This window comes from Cervus elaphus, chromosome 27 (assembly GCF_910594005.1).
Source record: "Cervus elaphus chromosome 27, mCerEla1.1, whole genome shotgun sequence".
Taxonomy (NCBI): domain Eukaryota; kingdom Metazoa; phylum Chordata; class Mammalia; order Artiodactyla; family Cervidae; genus Cervus; species Cervus elaphus.
In genome coordinates, this window is record NC_057841.1 from 24,706,983 (window position 1) to 24,731,636 (window position 24,654).

The 24,654-nt window shown below is 44.5% G+C and overlaps 1 protein-coding gene across 9 annotated transcripts in view; it reads right to left on the reverse strand.

Annotated features, from left to right (window-relative positions):
* Positions 1-24,654, reverse strand: part of FHOD3 (formin homology 2 domain containing 3) — a 502,620-nt gene that overhangs the window by 417,679 nt on the left and 60,287 nt on the right. For all 9 annotated transcript variants that reach the window (XM_043888946.1, XM_043888942.1, XM_043888941.1 and 6 more), the window contains exons 2-3: positions 23,735-23,841; positions 9,330-9,394 (exon numbers count right to left, since the gene is read on the reverse strand). In XM_043888946.1, the coding sequence (XP_043744881.1) occupies positions 9,330-9,394; positions 23,735-23,841 (172 nt within the window). The remainder of the gene's footprint in view (positions 1-9,329; positions 9,395-23,734; positions 23,842-24,654) is intronic.

The following is a 24,654-nucleotide window of genomic DNA, read 5'->3' on the forward strand; positions in this document are numbered from 1 at the left end:
CTACTAAGCACACACTATCAACATCGGCAACCAGCTCCCACCCCTACGTGGGGTACAAAAGTCACCATGTTAACATAACAAAAAATATCTTTGTTGCTCTTACCACTTAAGAAATTCCAAGGGTTTTAGGAGTTCTATGCCAGAAATAGGATGAAGATCAAATACACATTCTTAATAGAAACCATAGTATCACAAGAGGCTTTATTTACTCAATAAATAAGCTGAGGTCTGCTTTGTTTTGTAGGCTGGATACAAAACAGTCCACCTTCAAGAAGCTAGCTTCAACAGCTCGTGGCTACCTGGGACAGAACCCCTATATCATAGATCTCCTCAGGTATGAACCAATCTCCAATCCAGGAGCAGGAGGACTCAACAGCTTCCTGCCTAGAACCCTGCTGTTCCTTCTGGATAGCTCCTAAAGCCAGAGGCAATAGTTCCCAGAAATGTCCTAACACGAAGCCCAAAATGAGGGGCCACATGTCCAGTGGTCAAGATGGAGCCAGGAAGGGACTCAGAAGCTCCAGTTCCATCTAAAGGAGTTGGCAGCTCAACCCAGAGGAAAGGATTGTAACTGCATTGCTAAACACGGTCAGCTCTTGAAGGGTGAAATCCATTTATCTCAGCTGTTTCCTTTCCCCTAAGGCAATCTGTGAACCACACTTGGGGAACTCAGCTGAAAGACCATCTTCTAAGCCTGGCAAAACTTCGTTTGGGAAAAATGTTATATTAGATGTTTCAGCAGCACTTCTCAGACTTTTTAAACCAGAAGGGTTGCATTGGTCTGCAGTCACATATGAAGATTGAGCTAAAGATTATATTGTTGTTGTTGTTTAGTCGCTCAGTCGTGCTGACTCTGTGACCCCATGGACTGTAACCTGCCAGGTTCCTCTGGCCCTGGGATTCTCCAGACAAGAGTACTGGAGTGGGTTGCCATTTCCTTCTTCAGGGGATCTTCCCGACCCAGGGGATAGAACCTGGGTCTCCTACATTGGCAGGTGGATTCTTTACCACTGAGCCACCAGGGAAGCCTGGAGGTTACATAAAATAGCCTAAAAAGAGAAGTATCAGGCCAGGGCAAAGACCCCCAGTCAGGGAATAGACAGCATCAAGACTTATTCCCTCTCCATCCCAGGCATGTGGTCTTGAGAAAATGTCCACTCTTCTCAGCCCCTCCCAAGGCTCAGGAGGGGCAGAGAAGGTCCATGCAACATGGGTGAGAAGAGAAATACTGCAAAAGTGTCATCCAGTGAACATGGTTCACATGGCCTTTTTTAAATGGCCAAGGTAAATAAGTTCCAAAGAACTGATGAAAACTGTGGTCCTGGAGAAGACTTCTGAGAATCCCCTGGACCGCAAGGAGATCAAACCAGTCAATCTTAAGGGAAATCCAACCCTGAATATTCACTGGAAGGACTGATGCTAAAGCTGAAGCTCCAGTATTTTTGTCATCTGATCCAAACAGCCAACTCACTGGAAAAGTCCCTGATGCTGGGAAAGATTGAGGGAAGAAGAAGAGGGCATCAGAGGATGAGATGGCTGGATGGCATCATCGATGCAATGGACATGAACTTGGGCAAACTTGGGGAGATGGTGACAGACAGAAAGAGGCCTGGCGTGCTGTAGTCCATGGGGTCACAAAGAGTCAGACACAACTGGGCGACTGAACAACAAACAAGCTCCAGTTTAGTAGAGTTCTTCTCAAACTAATCTTCTTTGTAGCATTTTACAACTTTTGAAATACTTGTAGCTGCATTATCTAATTTTAAGATTGTTATTAAGTTCACCACTAAATCCAAAGTGGAGCCTTTTTTAGAGACTAGGAAGTGACTGAAGTATTGAATGCACACCTAGCATCACACCTCCTCCCACAAAGACTGCCCCATGTTCTTGTAAAGTGGACTCCCTTCCTGTCTACACCATCACAGTACAGTTATTAGGATACAGATAAAGCATGTCACCTCTGGGTGTAATTAACAACAGAAGCTGTTCTTCTTTTCAGTGATGATAACAAGATTTTAATTACATAAGCTTTTTTCATCTTCTACTCTGCTCAGTTCACTTCAGTTGGTCAGTCACGTCCGACTCTTTGCAACCCCGTGGACTGCAGCATGCCAGGCTTCCCTGTCCATCACCTACCCCTGGAGCTTGCTCAAACTCATGTCCATCGAGCCAGTGATGTCATCCAACCATCTCATCCTCTGTCATCCCCTTCTCCTCCTGCCTTCAATCTTTTCCAGCATCAGGGTCTTTTCCAATGAGTCAGCTCTTCGCATGAGGTAGCCAAAGTATTGGAGCTTCAGCATCAGTCCTTCCAATGAATATTCAGGACTGATTTCCTTTAGGATTGACTGATTGAATCTCCTTGCAGTCCAAGGGACTCTCAAAGAGTCTTCTCCAACACCACGGTTCAAAAGCATCAATTCTTCGGTGCACAGCTTTCTTTATGATCCAACTCTTACATCCATACATGACTACTGAAAAAACCATAGCTTGTACTAGACGGACCTTTGTCAGCAAAGTAACATCTTTGCTTTTTTGTTGTTGTTGTTGTTTTGTTTTGTTTTTCATCTTTGCTTTTTAATATGCTGTCTAGGTTTGTCACAACTTTTTTTTCCCAAGGAGCAAGCTATTCTGTCACTATTACTCTATTATGTGAACTTGAGACCAATAGCACTTACAATAAATCCTCCAACATCTTTTTCTCCCCTTCAAATTAAAACTTAAACTGGCTACATATTTTGCTGAACTACTAATGTTTTGCAAGTTCTTTTTTTTACAAGTTAAAATACTTCCCATTGGTATTTCTAACACAAAAGAAATTGGTGAAATGCTCAAAGAATCCCCTTCCCTAGAAATCTGTTGTCTTCAGGTCTCTCAGCAAGACCTGAAAAGTACACAAGTGTTCACCCAATCCTTGGAGAATCCCCATGCAGCAGGACCTTTGCAAGCCATCCATCCTTTTCAGCTCCTAAGTCCTCTGGATATCAATGTCTCTAGAAATCGGAGACAAAGTGTTTGTTCTCTGACATACAGCCTTATTGATGTATGATAAAAATGAGGTTGTCTCTTCATGGGGACAGACACTGGTGCCAAGAGCCAGGCACTAGAGCTTGCATTACACTCCACCATCAGGTCAGACCTGGGAGTGGAAAGCATTTATAGAAAGATCGGTCTTGAAGAAATCAAAAGCACAGTGATTTCCTTACCAGGAGTTGTTTTCTGGATAGAAGTAAGGTTCTACTGGACAGCAAATTTGGAGTCTAACTGCCAGCACATGGTTTGAACTTGTAACATCTGCTACAGGTGTCTCCACCAATACGACTACATTCTTCAGTGTCAATTTTTTGTTGTCACTGGCTAGAATTTCACTCTACTGTGCTTAGTAACTCATTCGTGTCTGACTCTTTTGAGGCCCCATGGACTTCAGTCCGCCAGGCTCCTCTGTCCATGGGGACTCTCCAGGCAAGAACACTGGAGTGGGTTGCCATACCCTCCAGGGGATCTTCCCAACCCAGGGATCGAACCCAGGACTCCCTCACTGCAGGCGGATTCTTTACCCTCTGAACCACCAGGGAAGAATTTCACTAGGACAAGGCAAACAAACAGAAGGTAATGGTTCTAAGGCAATATTTAAATTCCATCATTCAACATCCAGAGATCCTAGAGAGGAGAGGTAACACAGTCCTACAGAGGCAATGAATTAATCATTTAAATATGGAAAAATCCTGGGACAGCAGTGGAGAGCACAAAGATGAAACAGCTGCCATAAGAGACCCTGATACACCTGCTTTTCTTGCCTGGGCTTAAATTCACATTTGCCCACATCCATATTTCCTTTCTGGATGCCTCTTAATTTCCGTAGCTGACCTGAGTATCCAGCTGCATCTGGAAGGTTCTTGTGTTCTCTCATAGGTTTGTGTCTCCTTTTCTTTATTCACCCCCACATTTATGTTTACTCGTGTGTCTGAAGGTGGTAGAACAATTCTTTAATCTCCAGTTGTTGTTTCAATTTTGGGCAACAAATCCTTTGTGATCTATATCCTCTTATGACAGATGTGTTGTTTAACAACCTGGTGGTATGTTTCACCTCCTTCACATATCGCTTCTTCCTTTTTATTTTTGAGTGGTGGTGGGGGGCATATCTGTCGATCACTGTTTGACCATAAGGCATCTTAGAGGCAGGCAGCCCCCAGAGAGAGTGAAGAGAGCCAACAAGTTGATCTTCCCCAGCCCAGATCCAATGTCCTTCTAGACACATGGACATTTCGTGAGATCTGTCATCTGGGAGCTGAGACAGATTAATAGGAAACAGATGATAAGAAGTGTTTAATCTGGTTAATCCAGAGAGCTTGTCTTTACCTAGAGAGCAGAACTCTGGGCGAAAATAGGTCACAGACTTATTATAAAAGGGAGGAAATCTAAAACAAATCTGGAAGTCTCCTTCTGCAAAGGGAGAGTCAGGATTTCGAAGCCAAGCCCTCTTGCTCACACTAACAGGTGTAAGAAGAAAGAACCTGAGAAAGGGAGGAGTTGGCGCTGGCAGCGCTCGTGGGTCACAGCTCCATCCCCACTCTCTGCAGAGGAAACCCAGGGCTCTCTACCCTGTAACCAGAAGGGGTTCAGACACTGGACCAAGTCTATACCTCATCAAGAGCCCCACACCACACACTTACACACCACCTCCATCACCACCAGTGAAAGCCAGCACTGAGACAGGATCCCTCCCAAGAAGACTGCACCCAGCCTCGGGATCCTTCTCAATACCGTGCCCCAGGGAGCCACTGCCTCTCCATCTGTTGGCACGTGAGCTGAATCACTGCAGTCACTTTTGCTCTAGAAGGTTCTTCTTGAAGAAACGCTCCACTATAACTTAGCTCTCTGCTGTAACAGAGTAACGCAAAGCATGCAGCTGCACTGCACAGCTCAGGAGAGGAAAACGCTCTACAAATATTCTGGTGCTTTCTTCTGCTGATGTTTCAGTTGCTGAAAAATTACTCTTCTGCATCAGTGGATGAAACAGCCTTTCCCTATGTTGTTTTTGTATCCTTGTGGGTTTCCCTGGTAGCTCAGTGGTAAATAATTCACCTGCCAATGCAGGAGACACAGGTTTGATCCCTGGTCCAGGAAGATCCCAACAGGCCAGGGAGTAACTAAGCCTTTGCTCCGAAACTACTGAGTCTGTGCTCCAGAGCCCATGCTCTGCAACAAGAGAAGCCACCGCTCGCAACTAGAGAAAAAGCCCATGCAACAGTGAATACCCAGTACAGCCGAAATAAACAAATAAATAAACTGGCTTTATCCTTGTGATTTGACCTTTAATGAGAGATGAAACTAAGCTCATGGAGAGCTTGATCACTTCTGCCACCTTGCCAGCTTCTGTCAACCTCACCTCTCTCTCACAGGCAGCTTTTGTCATCTCAGAGGTTTGGTGAAACACACTCTAAAAGGTCTAAAGACCCTTCATATGGGTTGTTCCTCCCGACTACAAGCATAAATGGCACTTTGGAATCTTCAGCCAATTTTTTATCCTTTTGTTTAACTCTATGCTGGATACTTGAAAGTGTCAGCCCTATGGCTCCCAGAGACTCAATCGACAGGGTTTACTTGCTAGATGAGAAGACAGGGTTTGCTTCAGAAAACTGAAGCAGAGGTTTGAAGTCAAACACAATGCCTTCAAAGACAGCCCGTAGAAGACTTGCAGATACTAACTTTAGGATCCTTATGACTTCAAACCTTACTTTTCTTAAGTCTCAATTCCATTCCTTGTCCCACAATTCTTCCACTCCTTTTCTCTTCAAGATGAGATTTAGTCATCAGGGCCAGTTGGCCCTCTGAACATTTTTCTGGCTTCTGGCAACAGGATCACTTGCTGGGACCAGAAAAGTTTTTGTCTCTAGCTAACCTCATTAAATGCAGACCTCACATGCCTGTCATAGATTTTTTTAACTTTGTATCTGTTAATTTCATCTCCACAATTTGACCACTATCTTTTTGAGGGATTGAAACTAGAAGAAGGCGAGGGCAAAGGCATATGGTGTTTGCTACTTTATGTTATATCAAGCGATCATACTAAAAATGTGCAAAGTAATACAGTGGAGAGGAGTCCAGAGGTACAAAGAGCATGGGGTCTCTCTATGTACCAAAAACTCACTCCAGCTTCCTGCTGTGCTATCAGCAAAGACCCCTGACTCAGCTTCTGGCTGGGACCATCACAGCAGTGCCCCGTGGCTTTCATTTCTCATGAGGTTTGCTCGGTCGCTAATCATGAAGGCTCCACTCCACTCTCATGCCAATGGGTACAGAGTTTCAACGTTATCACTGGAGAATTCCAAAGGCATATTCCCTCCAATTCATCAACAAGCAGTCCTGGATTCTAAACATTCCTATACTTAGCAAAAACAGAGGTGAAGGAGGAGAGAATTAGGGTGAAGAAAACACAACTTCAGAGATATTCACTTGACAGCATTTTAAGCCCATTAGCCTACAGGGATACTGGATCCTTCCAATCCAATCGTGCGGTGGGAAGGAAAGTTTTTGGGGGAGCTGCATATGGTGCTAGGCTGACAGCAGTCACTGTCCCATGCCTGTAATCATTCAACCATTTCTTAGATGGGGAAGAGGGGAAGTGATCTTGAAAAAGAACAGGGATTCAACTAACTGATGTGAAAAAGGTTTTTTCCCTCTGTCAAGTTTCCCTTTGCCATTTCAACTGAAGATTGTTCCAGGGTTGGTTGTTTTTTTTTTTAATCCCAGAGAAATCTCACCTAATATTTCCATTTGGAAAGGGAAAAACTATGTCACAATGGCAGTTGGTACACCACACATAGGATGCATTCATTCCTTTGTATAAACATAAACCAAAGGATAATACTTAGTATTGCGCTATTAAATCTATTTCACACCTTGTCAATAATAGGAAACAAAAGGACAAAGAAGGTTTTTTAAAACAAAGAAGAAACTTTGCCTTCTTGGGTATTGATGTTAATTCACACAGTCAAATCTTCTCATTTAATATACTCAGGCCTGAGGTAATTAATGGTGAAAAGCGATTAAAGCAGAAAGTCTTTTAAAAATGACACATGTGCACCTTAAGACTTGCAGCCATGGTGACTGACTGTCACTTCCTCTGGGATGAGACACAGTTGGTTGCCAGGCACACTGCTCAGGAGATGCACCTGCCCATCATTTAGGGCCATGTTCTTTGAATAAAGGTCTAGTGGGACTCCCCATGGACTTTCTTTCATGAGCCACTCACATAATACAGTCTCTGATGCCCAATCTTGGTGTCTTTGAAGTGGAGCAAGTACTGAAGATACTTACAAAGACCAGAATCCTTCTGGATTTTCATAACACTACACCTTTTATGGTTATCACAACCCACTCACATTGACTAGAAATGCTTTTATAGTAAGGAATTTTGAATCTTTTTCAACATACTCAAAGCAGTGACTTTGTATGCTCATACTTAATCAGTTTATAAAGTGTTCATATTCCATTTAATTACATAATTCTAATAGCAAGTACAATTGGCATAAACAGGTTTGGGAACAAACACACTGACCCTGTCAACACTGAGTTCTACCCTTTGAGCAGGAAGACCTGGGGAGACAGCAGGCTAGGCTGGACTGGCTGCTGGGGTTCAGTTGCCATGGGGATGAGATGTGTGCTTACATGTATCACTGGGGACTATGGAACAATATATCAGTTAATGCAGTGAGTCAGTAACATGGAAGCCAGCTAGATAGAAAAATCCTGTATTTGAAACATTTTAAGTGTATACTGCAGATAAGTAAATTTTCTTAAAACAAGTTAGGTCATTAGGACTTTGATCTAGCCTGTTTTAATGTAAATCTGCTTTCCGGTGCCTTACTCTTCCTAGGAAATACCAGTTCACACTCATGTCCCAAATTTGACTGGATATCTTCTATATTTCAACCAGTATCCAATATTTGTTGTATTCAGCCCGCTGTATGCACCTGGCTTTGTTCTAGATTCAGGACAAGGGTCAGAAGGGAGTTTATCCAAAGTCATAGATCACAAGACTTTTCTACAGGTAGGCATGATTTACACACATAAAATAATTGGAAAAACCATAAAGCAGGTAATCAAGGAAGTAAATGATTAAATACAACCAAGTGCCTGTGCATATTTTAAGGTCACTCAGTGCTACAGGCAGTTGAAAAGCAGGGTCAGTGCTGAAGATCCCACAGATTTCTCTCACTTCATTTCCAACAAGATCATGCACCCTCCCGACACACAGACCCTCCAGCTCCTGAGGTTTTTGTGTCTGCTGCACAATTACTCATCAACCACAGGGTCAGACAAAGGTTGTTCCTCAAGACACTCATAGCCTCACCCACTTATCCCCAAATGAAACAGAATTACAGAGATTCCCCTCCACGTCAGCTGCTCCCTCACCCCATCCCTGGGTCTCCAACAGGAAAGCAGGGAGGAGGAGGCGGGACTGGAAATGGTTCCTTCCACTGCACCCATGCACACCACACTCCAGATGTAGACTGGGCCTCAGCAGGATGACTGATGCACTCCTAATTAGAGGCCTGAATTAAGACATGACACATATTAAATAAATGTAAAATGACTCAGATGTGGAAAACTTCTATGCATAAGGTGAAATTTAGGTCCTTTCTTTTTCTTTTTATGTTACATACTTGCCTCAACTTGGCCCAAGGCCAGGAGGAAACCTCCCCATGGAGTCTGTCTACTTAACATAAATTATCGCTCTCATTGCCATCCAGCCCACGCATACAGTGGAGAAACCAGTGGGTCCGGGAAAATCAATGGCTGCAGGAATGGGCGCCGGTGAGGTTTCTTATGTGACCACAGGCAGGCCATTTGAACCACAAATAATCTGCTCAACATCGACTGCTGAGCATTCACGTGTGGTCCGTCCTGTACTGACCTGATTTCCCTTTCAATCGCCTGAGACCACAGGCCAGGGGGCTGCAGAGAGTCACTAGGAGGCACATGAAGGTCACTTCATCTGGCTGGAGGTTCACCCTGGCACAGCCCCATGAAGAACCTCATCTCTGCCCACATCGCCAGAAAGAATCTCATCAACGATCCATCTTACCTCCAGCTCTACTCACCAGCCAAACAGCAAAGAAAGCCAGAATGAAAGAGGTAGCTTACAAAAACAACTGCCAGAAACTGCTTCCCTAAAAACTCTAACCATCTGTGCTAGGGACTAACCCAAGCATAGATAGCATAAGAGTGAATACTGCATTTTATTCCCAGAAGTGGCATCAATCATCACAAGTGTAATCGCCGAGGGCAGATGGCAAGCACCCCCTTCTGCAGATGTCACTCACCGATGCAGGCATGGACCCTCACGGACAGCTGTGTCCTTAGGATGATGCTATGCTTCTTGCCCCGCCTAATGGAGACAGGAGACAAAACATTCATTGGCATCAGAGGGGTTGGCAAGGTGACCCTACCTGCTGTCAATCAACCTGATGGTGTGGACACGCCCACCTGGGGAGGCCCCAGATAAGCAGAAACCCACACTGAATAACTATCTATCCTGAAATACTGTGATGTCACAGGACTTTACAGAAAATAAAACAATGAAGTTTGACTCTATTAGACCGGCACAGGCATTTCATTGCCAAACCTGATCTGCTCCACAGAGTCACATGTACTCATGCCTGACCATGTTGGGAAGTTTTTAAAATCTGTGCCCATCAAGTGAAATCCCTGGAATATAACAGCACAAATCTGCTTGATCATTCCCATGGCTACTTTTACATGTTTTCAGATATACAGAAGGACACACTTAGTGGGGCAATCAGAAAGAACTGTTTTGCTGTGTGACAATTCAAGACACCGCTTTTCTCTATTGCTCCAACAGGAAGATGGGGTCCAGCAAAGAGAGCATGTAGGCTACTTGTCATTAGGATGCCAATTTACACCGCACCTTGTCTCACCTTTGCTTCCTTTTCACTTCATTTCTTATAGAGGAAGATATAGGATGCCCCCACCCCCCGTTCTCCTCCCACAAAGGCTCAGCCCACTCTTATAGAGGAAAACCAAAGCCCAGAGCACATAAGAGAAGATATATGGGGAGCACATGAGTTCTGTCTTCCTGGTGTAGAAAACACTTTGAGCTTTGGGAAAAAAGAGGGAAGCCAGATTAAACAGAGCCAGGAACCATCACAGGAGCGGGTAATCAGTTTGGTGTCTCAGTAGCTGAGTTCCCTCCCCATCACTCTGCAGGCCACGCTCTCCCCTCTCCCTCAGGGCTCCGTGTATAACAGAGTCTCACAGGGCTTTCCCGTTTCCTGGCTTTGTGGTTGCTCTGGAAGACAAGGGGACATGAATCTCGCCAGGGCACATGATATTATAAATATGAAGTCACAGGAATTATAGTACCAGATCATATGTTTTATTCTTGAGACCAGATAAGAGGGGAAAGCATGGTTTCAAAAAAAAAAACTTTTTAAAATTCTTTTAAAGGAGAAAAGAAAACCACTCACATGGTCCTACAAAAATATGGAGCAGCCTCTATCCGGCAGCTCCTCGTAGGCAGAGTCTGCATTCACAGTCCCTTCAAATGCCCACGAGTCCCTCCTTTTCGCTTCTGCTATGTGCAAGGTACCAGTCTTGAGTTTACAAATACACACTTGACCCATCTTCAAAGACAAGTTTGAGATTCCTATAAACACAGACTTCTTCAAAACTATCTTCTTCATGCACAAAAAAATCCTTTTCTCTCTTAACAGTCCTTTACAGGTACGCTTTCCCATTTTGTAATTTTCTTGTTTCTAGTTATAGCTTTTTCTTTTCCACCTAGAGAACTTCCTTTAGCATTTGTTTTTATGCTTTATTTTTAATTGGAGGGAAATTATTTCACAATATTGTGTTGGTTTCTGTCATACATCAACATGAATCAGCCATAGGTATACATATGTCCAGGCTTCCCAGGTAGCTCAGTGGTAAAGAAACTGTCTGCAATGCAGGAGCCACAGGAGATGTGAGTTCGATCCCTGGGTCAGAAAGAGGACAGAGGAACCTGGTGGGCTATAGTCCATAGGGTCACGAAGAGCCAGACACGACTGAAGTGACTTAGCACGCACGCATGCATACTTATGTCCCCACCCTCTTGAACGTCCTCCCACCTCCTACCCCATTCCACTGCTCCAGGTTATCACAGAGCATCACATTTGAGCTCCATGAATCATACAACAAATTCCCACTGGCTATCTATTTTATATATGGTAATGTATATGTTTCAATGCTACTCTCTCAATTTGCATTTGTTTTAAAGCTGCTTTGATGATGTTGAGTTCTTTGAGCTTTTGCTTGTCAGTAAAGCTTTTGATTTCTCCGTCAAATCTGAAAAGAGCCTTGCTAGGTAGAGTATTCTTGTTTGTAGGTTTTTCCTTCTCATCATGCCACTCCCTTCTGGCTTACAGAGTTTCTGCTGAAAAGTCAGCTGACAGCCATATGGAGATTGCCATGGATGTTACTTATTGCTTTTAATAGTTTTCCTTGTCTTTAACTTTTGTCCACTTGATTACTCTGTGTCTCAGCATCTTCCTCCTTGGGTTTATCCTGCCTGGGACTCTGTGCTTTCTGGACTTGGGTGACTGTTTCCCTTCTGATGTCAGCTATTATCTAATCAAATATTTTCTCAGGCCCTTCCTCTTCTCCTTCTGAGACCCCTATAATGCAAATGTTGGTGCATCTGTTATTTTCCCAGAGGTCTCTGAGACTGTCTTCATTTCTTTTAATCCATTATTCTGTTCTCTGGCAGTGATTTCCACCATTCTGTCTTCCAGCTCACCAATTCATTCTTCTGCTTCACTTATTCTGCTATTTATTCCTTCTAGTTTTTCTTTTTTTTACTAAAATTATTGTATTCTTCAACTCTACTTGATTGTTCTTTATATTTTCTAACTCTCTGTTAAAAACTTCTTGTAACATCTCACTCTGTGCGTCCATTGGTTCCCTGAGTTCTTGAATCACCTTTACAACCATTACCCTGAACTCTTTTCTCTTGTACATTGCTTATTTCCATTTCATTTTAATTGTTCTTCTGGGAGTTTATCTTGACCCTTCATCTGGAACATATTCCTTTCCCAGCTCATTTTATTTACATTTCTCTAGACATTCCTAGTGATGACACTCCTTCCACTCCTATGGTCGACCATACTAGGGAGGAAGATCCCATTAAGTGCGTTGAACTGAGTTGCTGAACAGCCTTTTGCGTGAACTATCAGGACAGGTGGGATGGGAACAGCAGTCACCAGTCACGCAGTCTCCCCAGAGCTGAGATGGGGCAGAGCTGGGAGCAGCAACCAGTGAGCCCCTCAAAGAGGCCAGACCCTAACTATTGGAAACGGCGAACCCAAAGTTCTCTAACCTGCAAGATTTTTTGTAACTCATGTTACCAGCAGTTATAAGTCAAAAATAAATGAACGATAGACAAAATCCATGCTTGAGATGCCCAGAGAGGAGGAAGCACAGGACGGCAGGAGAAAACAGTTCAGAATTCCTCAGGAGTTCTGGAGAAGTTCAGAAGGGCCCATTGAGAGCCCATACTTTTATCTTCAGACAACTGCAAAGGTTCATTTGGAGGAGGTGTTTCAGTTTTCCCACAGAATTCTCCAGTCCCATGGTCACAAGGGATCCAGGCACCTGTATAAGAACTAGGACAGTCTTTCTGAGGAAGCCACTAGCCCACCATTATGGAGGTGCCATCTTTTCTGTGCTCGTATATTGAGAAAACAGGCAATTAGATTGGTAAAGTTAAACCCGAGGGGAATTTAAGAGAGCATAGAATAAAAAAGGCCCATATATTTTTAACTTGTCTTTATCACTTATAAATCCTCTGTCAATACTGCCACCCCCTCCCCTGTCTGCCCCTTTGCACAGAATCCAATGATGGAAAAAATCTGAGTGGAATTTGAGACTAAAGGCCCTCAACGGGGGATGAGGGGCCAGATCCCAGGAGATCCCATGGCAAAGGAGAGAGGCTGCCAAGGCAGAGGCCTGGGGGTGGTGAGTGCACCCAGGTCCACAGACATTGTCCTTCATCTCCCCCCACCCCGACTTTCTCCCACCTTTGGAGTGAGTACCACCGCTGTGCCCATTTTGCAGACAGAGAAGCAAAACTTAGTAGTAATTATTAGTAGTAATTACATAAAAAATTATTAGTAGTAATTACATAAAAAATTAGTAGTAATAACATAACCTGCATAAAGTCATGTGACTGACGGAAACAGATCTGGGCTGACAGCAGAGAGCCTGACTCCACATCATTCGCATCATCCTGCCATCTGCTGCACAAGTGCCCCACTCAGAACCTTCCCCAGCGTTTATTAAGGATAAAAAGTGTCCCAGGTTTTCTAAAGAACTGGTTTAACCTCAATATTAAAATCTAACAGAAAAGGACACAAAAAATTAAGACGGAAATATCTTTTTTAAAAAAACTGGCAAACCAAAATATAAAATACATGAATATAATAAAACAGGACCAAATAAGGTTAATCCTAAGAATTCAAGAATTATAAGATGTCCATGTTTTCTTTATCTACATCAAATATCAATGTATAGACAACATCCATCAAAAGGTCTCTTACATTTGGTAGATTCCCTCCTTCCACCACTGTATTTTGTAATTGGGTAATGCTGATTGTTATGCATTTCTTTTACATATGCCATCTTGCTGCTATTATTGACTCTAAAAATCTTTTGGCTGATTCATTTAGCTTCTTTTAGAGAAATAATCATTTCATCCATTTAAAAATAATCAGTTTATCCCCATTGTTCTAGTAAATATGCCCTTGTCTTCTATTTCGCAGCTCAATTTTCAGAGGAAAATTAAATAATCATGGGTATGCTTTTCCCTCTCCCCAGTGGGATACTATGTCAGTCTGGGTTCAACAAATAATCATCATAATAGTTGTTAACATTTGTGGAATGCTTATCAAGTGCCAGATGAGGTTCCAACTACTTTATACAGATTTAGTCTTCAGAAAACTCCTATGAAGTAGGTAATATGATTGCCATTTCGAAAGTCAGGAAATTGTGGCCCAGAAGAGTTATGCAACATAGCTGATGTCACATAGAATGTGACAGACCTCGAACCCAACCCAGGCAGCCTGACCCCAGAGTCTGTACGCCTCCCACCTCCCTGATGCTGCCTCCCAGCTGGGTGTGCCCTCATCCATTCCCTTACTCCACACATGTTCACTGGTGACTAGTGTGTGCTGGACTCTGTACCAGATCCACAAAGGACTGTCTGTCTCAAGACAGCAACATATAAATCCTGCCCATGAGCCCGCCATGCATATTCTGGACTCAAGATTGCAACCTCAATTCTTACCTGAATTTCCAGCCTGCTGGCCCACTCTACAAATTTCAACTTGCCAGTCATCAAAATGGTGTGAGCCAATTACTTGAAATAAATCTCTCTAGACAGACCAGCTAGATTAGACTAGATGGATAGGCATATCTTACTAGTTCTGTTTCTCTGGAAAACCCTAATTAATACAAACTCTGGTATCTGCCTTCATGAAGCTTCCACGTTCCAAAACCTAAACTCAGTGAGAGCCTGTCAATGCCTGTTCATCATAAGCACTTTAATGGTCTTTTTCTCGCTGATACAGGCTAATTGGATCAGTATTGTAGCTGCCTCTCCTTCCAAGTTTGCCTGTTTGCAGGAGAGTGAAATGGGAGTGCATCAATTATGAGGATCTGGTGACCAAGAGGCAGAGGCAGTTTAACTTGACCTAAAGCTCCCCAGGGAGATTCAGATTCCATTCCTATCAGCACAGCTACTGCCAGAGAAACATCACAGGCCTCAGGGAGCAGCCACGCCAATCAGCTGCCCACACCCAAGGCCAATGCCACCCAAGTGATGAGAGAACTAAAACAGACATTCAGTTGGAGGAGACCTCAGCCAAGGCACACGTGCCAGGGTCATGATGGCACTATCGCTGAAGGAACTTCCCCAAACGTCCTGCTTTCTCAGAATACATGAGCTTCTGCAATAATGTCTATGGCCTTGGGAAGAAGATCTGGTTTAACCAAATAAGTCTCGCAGAAACCTGTGTGTTTCCGTCCTATACCTGTCTCTCAAGAAAATATTTTTGTAAGAAAACTTATAAAGTCTTTGCAATGTAAGAACAAGTGCTTACATTATTTTCTTGAGTGGCATGGAGCCAAAGACATGAAGACTTTTTCTTGTGGTCAACAACAGAGTCAATGCTTCCAGCTATTCCTCCACTGAACTAAGTTATGATTTCAGTCAAGAGTAGAAAACACACGTTGGACAATGCAGCAGAAGCAGAGACAAGGGTCCCCCAGCAGTTGCCCCAGGATAAGCTTCCTCTTAGGAAGCTTCTGAACCTCTGAGACTCAGCCAGGGCTCAGTCTGGGGGATGAAGAAGGGTTTAACACAGTCATCAGTGAGTTATAAAGAGTAGTACTAGGGAAGATTAATTTGCTCGGAAGCTCAAAGTCCAAGAGAGCTGGTTGTCACTGCATTCATCTCCAGATACATTCTGGTCTCCCCTAGGAGACAGCAGAGGTGAAAAGAATAAACTCTGAAGCCAGCTGTGTGATCCTGGACAAGCTACTTAGCCTTTATGAGGCTCAGCTTCCTTGTCTGCAACATAGGATGATATTACGCTTTGGTAACATCTAATTTGCCAGCAAATTTGGAAAACTCAGCAGTGGCCACAGGACTGGAAAAGGCCAGTTTTCATTCCAATCCCAAAGAAAGGCAATGCCAAACTATGCTCAAACTACCGCACAATTGTACTCATCTCACATGCTAGCAAAGAAAGAAGAAAGTGAAGTCACTCAGTTGTGTCCGACTCTTTGCGACTCCATGGACTGTAGCCCACCAGGCGTCTCCGTCCATGGGGTTTTCCAGGCAAGAGTACTGGAGTGGGTTGCCATTTCCTTCTCCAATAAATGCTCAAAATTCTCCAAGGCAGGCCTCAACAGTACATGAACTGTGAACTTCCAGATGTTCAAGCTGGATTTAGAAAAGGTACAGGAATCAGAGATCAAATTGCCAACATCTGTTGGATCACTGTAAAAGCAAGAGAATTCCAGGAAAACATCTACTTCTGCCTTATTGACTATGCCAAAGCCTTTGACTATGTGGATCACAACAAACTGTGGAAAATTCTTCAAGAGATGGGAATACCAGACCACCTGACCTGCCTCCTGAGACATCTGTATGCAGGTCAAAAAGCAATAGTTAGAACTGGACATGGAACAACAGACTGGTTCCAAATATAGGAAAAGGAGTACATCAAGGCTGTATACTGTCACCCTGCTTATTTAACTTATTTGCAGAGTACATCATGTGAAATTCCAGGCTGGATGAAGCTCAAGCTGGAATCAAGATTGCCAGGAGAAATATCAATAACCTCAAATATGTAGAATGATACCCCTTTATGGCAGAAAGTGAAGAGGAACTAACAAGCCTCTTGATGAAAGTGAAAGAGGAGAGTGAAAAAGCTAGCTTAAAACTCAACATTCAAAAAAAGAAAATCATGTTTTGGGCTCCAAAATCACTGCAGATGGTGACTGCAGTCATGAAATTAAAAGACGCTTGCTCCCTGGAAGAAAAGCTATGACCAACCTAGGCAGCATATTAAAAAGCAGAGACATTACTTTGCCAACAAAGGTTCATCTAGTCAAAGCTATGGTTTTTCCAGTAGTCATGTATGGATGTGAGAGTTGGACCATGAAGAAAGCTGAGCGCCGAAGATGCTTTTGAACTGTGGTGTTGGAGAAGACTCTTGAGAGTCTCTTGGACTGAAAGGAGATCCAACCAGTCCATCCTAAAGGAAATCAGTCCTGAATATTCATTGGAAGGACTGATGCTGAAGCTGAAACTCCAATACTTTGGCCACCTGATGTGAAGAACTGACTCACTGGAAAAGACCCTGATGCTGGGAAAGATTGAAGGCAGGAGGAGAAGGGGATGACAGAGGATGAGATGGTTGGATCGCATCACTGACTCGATGGACATGAGTTTGAGTAGGCTCTGAGAGTTAGTGACAGACAGGGAAGCCTGGCATGCTACAGTCCATATGGTCACAGAGTCAGACACGACTGAACTGAACTGAATTGACTGAAGCCCACAATTTATGATCATGATCCTAAGCTTTGGCCGATGCCATGAAAGTGAAAGCTATGTGCCCACAGAATGGACATGCACTCCTTCTGTCCATTTCCATCTTTCTGGAAGCTAGGATAAGGATGAAAAGGGAAAAGCTGAAGCAACAACTTTAGATACAGAGATGGAATTCTCATTTTGAAGATGAATGACTGTTCTACCAGTCCCAAGAAAGACTACCTATAGTTGGACTCTTACACAGGAAAGAAATTTTTACCTTTATAGACAACCTGCCATAATTTGGAATCTCTTGTTTACATCATGGAAAACTGTACCCTATTCAACATACAACTTGCTGGCTTGATGTGATGCTGGTGGGAGAGCCATATTGTAACTATGATGAAAGATGAAAGCTACATCGTCAGGATGGCAGAGCAGAAAGATAAAAGAAGCCTGGGTTCCTAAGAGCATCTTGTAATCAATTTATTACCCTTGAAATGGCTTAATTATCCACTTTTTAAGAAACAGATTTGGGACTTCCCAGTGGTCCAGCAGTTAAGACCCCGTGCTTCCACTGCACAGGGCACGGGTTTGATCTCCAGCTGGGGAATTAAGATTCCACATGCCACATGGTGCTGCTACCCTCAAAAATAAAAGTAATTAAATGTTAATTTTTTTAATAGACTTCAATTTTTAGAGAAGGTTTTGGTTTTCAACTCCAAGAGATCACCCCCAATCTCTCTGGGCCTTGATGTTCCTCACCTGAGTCCCAGGCCAATATTTCTCACCTGGCCACCTTGCAACTTAAGGGTGGCTTGACATAATCCCAGATTAACATGTATAAACCTCTTCTCCCCCTCCCCAAATTGCCCCCCATAACCACCCTAATTCTCTAAGTAGTCCACCATCTGTATACCATCCACCTAATGGCAGGTATCCGTTTTCTTCTCCTGTTTCCCTCCCTCGACTAGCATCATATCTACAGATTCTTTTGCTGGCCCAGGCCCCAGTCCACCTGCCTTCCTTGGCCACCAGGTTCAGACCCATTAGGTTCACTGCCTTCCCCCCTCACAGTGGGCCACGCTGACTGCAGCTTCCCTGCTCTGTTATTGGAGGGGTTCTGGGAGGGCTCCCCCTTTGCAGGTCAGTTTTCTTCTGAGTCCAGCCCACACCAGAAAGCCCAGCACCCACCTGGACTCCTGACTCCTACCTGTCACCATGTTTGTTCTATCGTACAGTTTGGCATTCAAGGGAACTTACAGCCATGCCAGTTCCACTGTCTTCTCAGCACGGAAGCTCATTTGTCTTGCCCGAGCACTTCTAAGTGACTTTCTCCCAGGGTGATTGGAGGCTCTGCTCTAGCACTGACCCAAAGCCGGTGTGCAGGGCCCTCTGGGCTGCCCTGCTCAGCTCAGGACTGAAGCCACCCACCCGTAACCAGAGCAGGGCTGATAGCCTGCAGTCTGAGCCTTGCACTGAGAAGATGGGAGACCCTTAATTCTTTGGTGGTTTGCCAAGAGAGCCTCAGACAACAACATACCTATACTCCCGGCTTAAGAGGAAAAGTCGGGGGAAACCCTTTACTGCGTCCCACCCACACCTTTAACCAGAATCTCTCTTTTGTTAAAGTTTTTTGTTTGTGGTTTGGTTTTTTGAGTTCAGTAGGTTTTTAGATTTGGGTTTAAAATGTATTTTAGTGATTTCCCTTTCTACCAGGTCCAGATGCCAAGGAAACCTTGACAGAGATGTCACAGGTTAACTTTTACAGTAAGGAGGGAAAACAGCTTCTTATTCCTTCCAACTTGACATTTTGGAAAGTAAAGAATTCTTTGAGCATCCTATGAAACCCCTCTCCACCCCCAAACCCTGCATACCCAAACAAACTGTAAGAAATCTCAGGGGTTCCTGGACCCCTGCTACCTACACATGGATCTTTGGGCTCACGTGCTGCAGGCTGAGAAGTTGGGTGTCTAAGAGTCAAACCAGAGCTCTTCCCAAACTCCTCTGCACTCCCCAATCATGGGGGCTGGCAGGGTGGGGTGGGGGCCCACCTGCTCCTGCGAACGGGCTTCCTCACAGCCCTTCCCACCCCCATCCTTCATTTCTGAGGCTCACACTGTGCTCTCCCCACCCCCACTCCACAGGGTCTCATCTCATCTGGCCTCCCCACCCCCACAGTGGGGTGGGCACAGGAGTGGGGCTGGCAGGGTGGGGAAGCCGAGAGAGAGAAGCGCTGTCTCAGCGCCGACCCTCCAGCGAAGGCCTCAGGGGAGTCCAGCCGAAGCAGAGGTGAGTGTCCAGGGTTCCTCCAGGTCAGGAGCACCTGGGGACGTGCTCAACAACCACGCAGGTCCTCCCAGAGTCCCTGAAGCCCGGTGCTTCTCAGGGCCACTCACAGGTCTACCACACCCCGACCTGTGGCCCTCGCTACCTTGGCAAAGCACACCCTCTGGCCTTCAGGACTAACCTCCAACCCCACTTCTTTGTGACAGCCCCTATGTGCCTTTCCTATCAGAGGCAGGGAGGGTAGGACTAAGCAACAAGGTCCAGGGCTGGGGAGCTGGGGGAGGCAGAATCTGGGCCACCTCTGCCCCACGCGAAAGGCTCCAGCCTCAGTTTTCTTAACTAAAAAAATGAGCTCTCCCCATGAGTGCTCTGCACAGACCCCATCCCGTCCTAAAACCCAATGACTCCCGTATCAGTGCATGATCTCAAACTATGACGGTAATTATAGCTAAAGCTGCTAGCTTTGGGTTTGTCTTACATGCTGGGAACCAGCTTAATGTTTTAGATACATCATCATATTTTACCTCACAACAACCCAAGGAAGCGGTATGATGGTTATATTATGATTTCCCCACTTACAAGGAAACCGAGGTTCAGAGAGGTAAAGTAACATTCCCATAGTCACACAGCCCTGAGGTTAGCTGCAAAGCTCACGCCCCTAACTACTGCGCACTGCTGCTCTTTACGCTCTCCTCAGCGACCCTCTGCTGGGGTCGCTGCTGATACAAGGAGGGAAATGGGACTGGGTAACATTGTCCTGAGTTTATTATAAACTCCCATCAGAGGTAGAGTGACTTGCCCCACCTTGCACAATGGCAGGGTCGGGAATAATAACCCAGGGGCTTCGGTTTCCACTGCCCCCTGCTGTGTCTGCTCACTTCACTGGCTTTGGAAGGCAATAAACAGACCTGGCTTTACTCTGCTAGCATGATAATTGCTTTGTCCTTGTACTTTTGAAGGTCTTTCTCCTCTTCTCCAACTAGCTATATAGTCTGAGTGATCATTATAAACAAGGGGTAAGTTAAATTTTAGTCCTGGCAGAAAAGAGCAGGGTAACGGACAAGAACAAAGAAACCAGCTCCTCCAGCAAGAAAAACTGACTCTGAACACACTCAGCCGACACCACCACCATCTCCACACACCCTGCCACCCATCTTCATTAAGTGGCCACAGCGTGAGCAGGTATTTTCCTATAATTTAACAAAAAAAAATCAAGAAACAGAATGGTTTCATTTGCCCTTTTCACGCTTCACAAGGGCAATTCTTAACCAGGAGGAAATTATATTTTAACTCCTGTTCGAGGGAGGCATGAGCTCTCAGGCACACAGACTCTGCCAAATGCCAAAGCCTCTAAGACAAGACCCAGGAGGGCCACTCAGTGCAAGCATTCCCTGCAGATGCACCCAGATACCTCCCTCCTGTGCAGGAAGCCTCCACCGTCAGGCTGCTTCCAGCCAGTGCCCAGTAACTCATCACAGGCCACCAGTGCTCACAGAAGTGCTCAGGACCCAGGGATCACCAGAGTGACCCAGCAATGCCAGGACAGCACCATCCTGGCCTGTCTTCTGCAGCCCAGGCCAGGCCCAGGGGCTCTGCTGACCAGAGACCAGGAGAGGTGGCTTCCTCACACTCTTCCAGATAAACAGGAAAGTCATCCTGGATGTGTTCCGGAGGACAAAGGCTGAATTCCACAAATGCAGACTATTTCAGATAGAAACCCCATTCCGAGGTGGGTTTGGGACCCAGCAGTCAAACGTGCGGCTACCCGACATCCTCTGGGCCACCTCCTCCCTCCCCAGTGTCTGCAGTTTCCCACGTCGTGAGTCCTGCCTTCCATAACTTGTTTCCCCAGCACCCCATGCCATGAGGGTGCAGAAATGTGGTCAAGGCTGCCCCTGTCAGACAGAGCCATGGTCAGGTGACGGCTCAGAAGGGAACCAAGTGAGGTTAGCCCCAGGATCTGTTCTGGGGCTTGCAGCAGGCTCCCTGGCTCTCTAGGCATGGCTGCAAAGAAACTGGCATCTGGACACCATGTTTACGGTATGAGCTGTAGCCTCAGGGCCAGGGGATGGAGCCCCCCTGCAGTAGCCGTTGCTCCAGCTACAGACAGTAAATTAGCCTGGAACTGAGGAAGCCCTTCCATGAACCAACCATACATCCCCTCGGGTGCCAGTGTACACCCTCAGGAGAACCTGATATGTACATCCCAGGAGCTCCTGGGATGGCAGAGGAGCACGGACTTGGAACCAGTCACACCTACAGTCAAACGTTGCTCCACCTTCTACCAGCTCTGCCTCCCTGGACATGTAATTTAACTCCTGACCCTCAGTTGTTTCAAATGAAACATGGAGATCAGAAAATCTAATCCCATGTTTGTGCCTATTAAGGGAATGAACCAGTAAACAAACATGCCATGAATAAGGTACCTAACACAGTGGTTGGCATGTCAGGTGCTCCATAAGGTTATTTTCTTCCCCACTCTTAACTCTTGATACTGTTAGCTAATACATTAACACTTTTTTCCAAGCTGTCATCTCCAAACTAGTCATGTTTTGACAAGAAAAAAAAAAAAAATATCAGACAGGTCATGGTCTTTAAGCATAACACCACTAGGGACATTGTTCAAACTGGCAATGATCTACTCATAACACTCCTGAGATCTATTTGATCAATGAAACATGAAGTGATCCCATTTGACTGTCATGCAACCTAATGCTGACATCTTAAATAAAAGGATGTTATTGTCAAACACTTGGTAAAAAATGATAGCAAAGGAATTTCCTCAAATCTTTCAGTCTTAACAATGTAATTTTTTAAAATGATGATGAGTAGAATTTGATGCGACTTAGTAGAGATACCCCTCATGTGTGCATAGCCTAAGGCATTTCCCAGGTCTTTCATGGTTTATGAATACACTCAGGAGACAGGAAGGGCATCCTCAGAGAACTTGACTGGGTTCCTACCAAGGACCCTGACCTTGGTGCTCAAGTGCGTGACACTCAGGAACCCATTCTGGGCTCCTCTGTTCACCTGGCTCCTAGTGTACACTAAGTGCCTCTAATGTGTTGAGAAAATGCTAGGCTGGATACTCAGGCAGGCCCAGTTCTGACCTAGTAGAATTTTAGCAGCAGAGAAGAGGGATAATTAAGGGGACCATTAATGGAGAAAGGACCATAATTTGTGATAGGTACTAAAGCAGAGGAAACCCAGGAAGTCATCAATATATTCTGGTGTCAGGTAGGAAAGCAACACCAAGAAGGTTCCCATTTTTCCTCATTTTTTGAGCCTCAGATAATATTCATTTGACTGCGATATATTTTTAACTCGGGAAAGGCAGCCTCAAAAGAATTTTTGAAGAGATCTCTGAATAGCAGACAAAGATGGCTGGGCATTATTTGGAAAGAAAGAGGGAGCCTCTGAAGGTTTGTAAGGAGGAAGGTGATAAAATCAGAGACAGACTTGGTTCTGGATGAATGAGGAGTAGAAAGGGAGGCAGGGGGCCCCATCCAAAGTGTATTTCAATAACTGAATAAATACATAATAGTATTTTACAAATATTAATGTCTTGGTTTGGGCAAATTTGCACTGGTTATGTAATATGTTAGCATCATGGGAAGCTGGGTAAAGGGTTATTTGGAAAATGTCAATGCTTTACTCTCGGCTCTTCTGGGAGTTAAAAATCATTTTGATGCGAAAAGTTAAGAAAATCTGGAAGAGAAGAAAACAATCACTTGAAAAAATAATCTAATAAATATAGGAATGGCTAATTGTATGGGTATATTCCTACAGTGGCTTTGCTTTCTGTACATTTTTCTGATTTTTTATATGAATTGCTTTATTCAAACTCACAGCAATCAGAAATACTAAGCAATTCTAGATACAGGCTAAAAGTAACTTGATATTAACTAACATAATTAATAATTATTTTTTCCACTGTAATGAGTTCAAAAGATGATACAGTATAAAATGATCTAAAGGGGCATCTGCCAAAAAACTAAATATCCAGTAGTTACCATTAAAAACAATGTATAAAATAGTTGTCAATCCACTAAAATCTGTAAAATATTGATTTAACTACATTTGGTTTAAAAAGAAACTTTGAATGTAAATATCACATGCTTAATTAAACTACACCAGAAATTCTCCAACCCCTGAATAGTCTTAGCAAGAAGAGCTACTCAAATTCAAAGGGTCTGCAGTTACTCCTGGTGAGTGAGTCCTTTTGTGTGACTGTGAGTGAGACAAGGTGAAAGCTATGGTGATTTCTCCAAAATATTTGAAGGCCTCAGTGAAGCCCCACTTCGTGGAGGGTCGGGACCAGCTGGCAGGGACAGCATTCAGTCTTACCCAGCGTCATCCTGGAAGCCTTCTAACTCGTCCCGTTGCTCGGCCAGCGTGGCCTCCAAGTCCAGGTAAGTCCCATTGTGGGAGAGCTGCAGGGTGCAGTCGTCCAGCTGCAAGAGAAAGAGCCTGTTAAGCCAGCCTGCTCCTGCGGTGGGGGCTGGAACCCAGAAATCACTTCCTGTTGCCCTCCTGTGTTTTCCAAAATCAACCATTACCTGGAACTTCCCTGGTGGTCCAGAGGCTAAGACTCCATGCTCCCAATGCAGTGGGCCGGGGTTTGATCCCTGGTCAGGGAACTAGATCCCATGTGCCACAACTAAAGATCCCACATGTCACAACTAAGACCCGGCACAGCCAAATCGATCAATCAGAATTTTAAAATAAATCAATTAAAAAATAAATAAATAAAATCATGCATTATCCCCAAATCTGGATCCTAACAGAAGAGGTAGCACATATATACATATTGTATATCATATAAACAGATTGGAAGCAAACTGCCTAACAGGTAGACAGAAATCATACCCACTACGTGAATGACCTTGACAGGACCCATAAGACGTGGCCAGGGGAGGAGAGGCACTGGGCCAATGTCACCTTTCACTCTCAGGGACCCAGAAGAAGCCATGGATTTGGAGAGTGGAAACTAAGATGCCGATGGGACCATGGATTGAGAGACACAGAGTTTAAAAGGAAAAGTTGGTGGAGAAAACATGCTGTTTCCTTTGACTCAGTGACAAACCCACTTGCTCAGATTCTATAGTCAGGTTTGGCCCATTATAATTAATAGTTGCTCAACAAACATTTTTACAACAAAAAGAACCATTCTTCATCTGAATGGCAATATATTTGCTGCTGCTGCTGCTAAGTCGCTTCAGTTGTGTCCGACTCTGTGTGACCCCAGAAACGGCAGCCCACCATGC